The sequence below is a fragment of the Lotus japonicus genome, chromosome 1, assembly GCF_012489685.1.
Source record: "Lotus japonicus ecotype B-129 chromosome 1, LjGifu_v1.2".
Lineage (NCBI taxonomy): Eukaryota > Viridiplantae > Streptophyta > Magnoliopsida > Fabales > Fabaceae > Lotus > Lotus japonicus.
This window is the reverse complement of record NC_080041.1, coordinates 29,814,852-29,820,948: the sequence shown is the minus strand read 5'-3', so window position 1 is coordinate 29,820,948 and position 6,097 is coordinate 29,814,852. Positions and strand designations below refer to the sequence as shown.

The 6,097-nt window shown below is 35.7% G+C and overlaps 1 protein-coding gene across 1 annotated transcript; it reads left to right on the top strand.

Moving 5' to 3' along the window:
- Positions 1-225: 225 nt before the first annotated feature.
- Positions 226-3,888, top strand: LOC130734356 (WAT1-related protein At4g08290-like). The gene is made up of 7 exons (XM_057586722.1): positions 226-517; positions 1,170-1,232; positions 1,436-1,552; positions 2,250-2,484; positions 2,729-2,890; positions 3,022-3,173; positions 3,478-3,888. The coding sequence occupies exons 1-7, from the start codon at positions 306-308 to the stop codon at positions 3,704-3,706; spliced, it is 1,170 nt and encodes a 389-aa protein (XP_057442705.1). The 5' UTR covers positions 226-305; the 3' UTR covers positions 3,707-3,888.
- The last annotated feature ends 2,209 nt before the right edge of the window (positions 3,889-6,097 follow it).

Here is a 6,097-nt window from a genome sequence, read left to right as displayed (position 1 = left end):
ATCATTAATGTAACCGGATAATAGAAACAATAGATTCTACAGTTCAAACATTTAACCACACATTCACTTATTTCTCTTTTTTGGCATACACCTTGCTGGAAAGTGGAACATAGAGAGATTATTGTGCGTCTCTCGTCATAGTGGGTTTTCATTTTCGAATTAAATAAGTAATAAGTTACTCAACATATCACTCATCTTAAGGGTATAAATATGGAGAATGCTAGTGTAATCAAAGCACACCCAACTTCACTACTACTTCTCAAAAACAAAGAGATCTATCTAGAGAGAGAGGTAATAAATTTAAGATGGGTGTGACAACGTGTTGTGACAAGGTGCATTCATGGTTCCGCGATTCAAAAGCGCTTTTGATAATCATAAGCCTGCAATTTGGCTCTGCTGGGATGTATGTTATCACCAAGGATGCTCTTAACAAAGGAATGAGTCATTATGTGTTTGTTGTTTACCGTAATATCATCGCCACTATAGTTCTTGGTCCCTTCGCATTTTTTCTTGAAAGGTTATAATTTCCCTTCTTCTCTTATTCATACATAACATCGAGCATGCATGCGTGCATGTTCCACACACATTTTTACTACTTGATGAATATAATATGCATAAGACCTAGCTTTTCATTGTGTGATCAATAGTTGGAAGAGAGGGTGTTTCTATTTTTTACTTCCAGAAAAAACGGTTGGATTGATATTGACTACGTATGTCACATGATTTTGTAATCGTATTTGTTAAAATTGTGCGTTTCTTTTTAATTATATGAATATTATAAGATTTTACTGAAATAAACTCAACTTCAACATCATAAAATCATATGAATTTTGGGTTGTCTAAATGACCCATGATAAAGTTTGGGTTAAATAACTCATCATCCAATCACGTTGGAGATAAATGAGTTGGAAATAAATTAATAAATAAAATATAGAAATTTCAACTCACTTATCTCCAATGTGATTGGATGATGGGTTATTTAACCCAAACTTTATCATAGGTCATTTAGACAACCTCGAAAATTTTGAAATAGCACTTCTAATGTCTATACATTTCAGTATATAGATATTATCCATTACTTTTACTATTATTTCACCATGCACCAACCATTTTTTTAGGTTACTTAGTGACTCGTGTAACTAACTATAAGTCTATTTTACCTTTTTCAGGAAAACAAGGCCCAAGATGACAATTCGGATATTTTCAGAAATTATGGCTGTGGCTTTTGTCGAGTAATATATCATCTTTAACTTGTCATATATTGTGTAAATAGATAGAGTTTTGATTTTAGTCTACCTAATTTTTAAATTTATATACGTCTCCTTTCTATTTTTGTATTCCTTTTAAACTCATATCACCAATTAATTTTCAATCATATTGTTGGTCATTTATTTTTTAGCATACATATTAATTATGCTATGTCAATTATATACAGGATAATACTTGATCAGTGCTTCACCTTCCTTGGGATGAAGATGACATCAGCCTCTTTTGCATCAGCCGTGATGAATTCCGTACCATCCATCACCTTTGTACTCGCAATCATTTTTCGGTAAGAAATTTAATCAAATTAAATTATTAATTAAGTTTTATCTACCTGAATCAAGAAAATCATATTTAATTTTAAAGTTAAAAACAGAGTTTCTCTATAAATTAATTTAAAAACATAACAAATATATTATAAATAACATGTACTGAACATGAATTACAAATATATGGTTTATAAGCGAACATGTTATTAACATGATCCATCATATAATTGGTGTACTCGTTTTTATCACTTGCTTTATTTGCTGACACATGTAGAATGCTTGAACAGATAAATAAGCACGTAGCATGTGAATCCTACATAGATTCCACCACCAAGTTTAGGGGGTAGTTCCTAATGACTCTTGGACATATTTAATTTTGTATAGTGATAAGTGTACGTTACCGCACTCACGTATATATGCGGCATGCCGGTATAATCCATTGACAAATATATAGGTCACTTTCTACCTTCACCAACTAATTAAAGAATTGAAACTGTTTTTCTCAGATTTACAAGATAAGTATGTTGCCTTATTTTCTATATTACTACAAAAATCAGTATATGTTTTTACTGCTAATATTTAATACATTCTATTATAATGTTGAAATTAATTTGCATAGTGTTAACTAAATTTTTCTTAGTCCACCATAGACATGACTCTTTCAATAAAATATACAAACTCTTGCAATATTAATTTACGTGGTTCATATTTAATCAGATTGGAGCGCATGAAGTTGAAGGAGTTAGGATGCCAAGCCAAAGTGTTTGGCACTGTGGTGAGTCTTGGAGGAGCATTTCTAATGGCACTCTACAAAGGTCCAGTTGTTGGATCATCAGCGAGCCACGTTGCTCAATCTCAGAATGTGAGCAACTCGAGTGGCGATCAGTGGCTCATTGGTGCATGTTTCCTCCTCATAGGTTGTGCTGGCTTCTCTGCTTTCTACATCTTGCAAGTAAGTTCACTCATTACAACATCTTAATTTTAATTTTGGTGTAAGACATTTTAACTATCAAAGGATTCTTAAATTTACACAGTCATATAATTTAAGTCTTTCGATCAAAATTAGACGGCTCAAATATTGCGTTGATCAGTACCAACCGATTTGCATATTTTTTTATTGTGTGAATGTAGAATTGTCGTGATTGCGGGGAACCAAATCCTTGTATGGAACTTATGCATGATTTGATCATTTGCAGGCCATAACATTGAGAAAGTATCCAGCAGAGATGTCTCTAGCAACATGGATTTGCTTTGTGGGTGCACTTCAAAGCAGTGCATTAACAATTTTCATGGAACACCATGACCCTGCAGCATGGTCACTAGGATTGGATTCTAAGCTTTTTGCTTGTGCATACTCGGTTAGTAAAACCTTGCACATTGACCCAAAAGTCCACTAAATTGTGGCCCATTTTCCTTCACAAGTTACATTAATTATTACCAGTTTCTAGGACCATAGTCTTTTATTTCTAACGTTTTTTTTATTGCACAGGGTATAGTAACTTCAGCAGTCCAATTTTACGTGCAAGGCACTGTTATTAAAACAAAAGGCCCAGTCTTCGTCACTGCTTTCAATCCCCTGCGTATGATCATAGTCACAGCCTTGGCCTGCATCCTCCTCTCAGAGAAACTCTACCTTGGAAGGTACTATTTATTGCACTACAACAACAATTCAATTAAAACTTCTCATTCTTCATACTTAATTGATTCTTTAAGTATTATATTTTTATTCTTAATTTGTCTAAATCATCATAGCTTAAGTAGCTCAGTAGTATATTAACACGTGTCTTAAAAAAATTCAGCTCATGACACGTGTTAAAATTACTTGATCACTTAAGGTTATAGTGATTTTACTTGATATCATATTTATTTGAAGTGATTTTCGGAACATCATATTAACCTCATTTTATCAAGCTTATGTTGATTTTGTTATAATTTTTTGTATCAGCCTTATTGGCGGAGTAGTTGTGGTTATGGGGCTTTATCTAGTTGTGTGGGGCAAAGCTAAAGAACAGAAAAATTTGATACCACCTTGCCCTGAAAAGGAGATATCACAGCAGCTGCCAGTTATTGCCCCAAAAATTGAGAACAATGAAAATAAAGCACAAGTGGTCATAAATAGAGCTGGAACCATTGATGTGGAAGCCAGAGGTTCATCAAGTACAGAGAGTAATTGATCTGTGACAAATGAAGTGTGCACCTTAATGGGATATCAATTTTCATAATGTAGTACTGACTCTGGTCTAAGACCAAATGTAGTGTGAATTACGAGTTTATGTTTTGAGGTTATTTTGTTCAAGTTTTGAGGTCCCCTGCTGCAAATTGCAATGAATGAAATATGAGTTGCATGTTTTTGTTACATTCCGTCCAAAATATCATGACCATCTTCTAGTTTGGCTCCCTCTTAGTGTTAACAATCTTAAATGATTTCATAAGTGTTAACCATATAGGGACACCATTGCACTCTCCCAATGCAAACTTGAACTCATGCCTTGAAGGCCCATGAATCAATGAATTACGATTAATAAAAGAAGGCTTAATTCAGTTTTTGGTCCCTAACCTTTGTCATAAATATGGCTTTAGTCCCTCGCCGGAGTAAAGGTGAGGATTGGTCCCCAGTTTTTGGCAAAATGATTGGCTTTAGTCCTTCCGACCGGTTGGGTCAACGCCGGAGCTCCGCCAGCTGATGTGGCCCTTGCCACGTCAATTAATGAACCTCGCTGGAATTTTTTTCTCTTTTTTCATTAAATTAAAACATTAATTAACTCTCACTAATTAACCTCCGTTTTAATTAATTAAAACTATCACCCAGATTTCTTCTTCATCATCATCAAAACCATCATCCTTCCTCATCTTCTTCTCCTCCTTTACACTCCCAAACCCAGAAATTTACAGACACTCCATCCCCAACCCCAACCACCACCCCCACCACTGATTCTTCACACAACACCAATCCCACCACCACCCTCAACCCCATCTTCCCTTTCTCTCTTTCTCTGCTCGCTCTCTCCTTCTTCTTCTCTTCTCTGAAACCGTAGCCACCTCTCTTGCGCCGCCGGCCTCTTCGTCCACGCTTCCCTGGCGAGCTCATATCGTGCCAAACCCTCTTTTCCGTCTCCTTCTTCCTTGAACTCAGACCCGCACCCAGATTTTCAGATCCAAACTTAGTTTTTTAGATCTGCACTCAGATTAGAACATGTGTTGTTTCTTTCTTTCTTCTCGCTTTTCTGGTGCTAGTTTGGGGTTGGGATTGAGGTTAAGGCTGAGGGTGGGGATGGGGAAAGGAGGGTTGGGGTTTCGGTTGTATGTGAGGTTGAGCATAACGCCGTAGAATCTGAGTTTTCTCCACTGCAATATAATCAACCAATCTGGGTTGTAGACCAGTTCTTGGTTTTTTCTTTACAGGTATGGGTTGGCTTTTTCTCCACTGCAATCTCGTTTCATTTTACATGTCATAATTGGTTTATCCTTACTTTATGCTGCTGAACTGATATACTAATTATTCCGGGTCTCTCTTCTTATTTCCATTTCAGAACCCCAACTTTCTAGCTCTGTACACTAGGTTTTTGGAAGAAACTTATTATAGAATCCTTTGTAATCGTTCCTGCCTACTTTGATGCTCTCAAAGTTTATAGCTTTAATTTGCTCCTGCATACTTTGATTTTCATTGATGCACCATAATATTCTTATTTTTATGTTTTTTATTTACAAATTTTTGGTGTCTTAATCACTTTGGATATTTGAATATGCATCTGGTTGATTTTTTTTTTTTTTTTATGATGATGGGTTGAAGATGATGTTAAACAGTAATGATGAAGAGATGCAATGAATGAACATGATGTTGTAAACTAATTTAACAATTAGTGTTTTAATTTTTTTAAATGGAAAAGAAAAAAATCCAAGTGGACTCATTAAATGATGTGGCAATGCCACATGGGATTGCCGGAGCTCCGGCGTTGACCCTGCCGGCCAGAAGGACCAAAACCAATTATTTTGCAAAAAATTGGGGACCAATCTCCACCTTTACTCCGGCGAAGGACTAAAACCATATTTATGGAAAAGATTAGGGACCAAAAACTGGATTAAGCCTAAAAAGAATGCCTTAAGAACACCTTGCCTGCGATAGCAACCTTGTTTTGCTACAGAATTAGCAAATCAATTCACCTCCTTAAATACATGAAAACACTCAGGCAAATAACTTCCACGGTCAACTGGTCAATTTTGTTTAAAGAATGTAGTAATTAACAGGGTCTATTGGCCTTGTTGTTGACTCGTTCTATTGCAAGAGATGAATCACTCTCAATGATTACTCTTGAACTAATAAATTGTTGGCAAAAGAGAAGAGCATTGAGAATGGCTATGACCTCGACCACATAAGCCCATAAGTTCTCGACTTGGGCCCCGTTTGGAAGAGCTTATTTGAGCTTATCTGATAGCATAAGCTCTTATGTCAGTGTTTGGGAGAGCTTATGCAAACAGCTTATGGTAGGCCATAAGCTATTTTGAGCTTATTTTCATAAGCTACTCAGGATAGCTTATGAAAAAGAGCTTATGCTTATATATAGCTT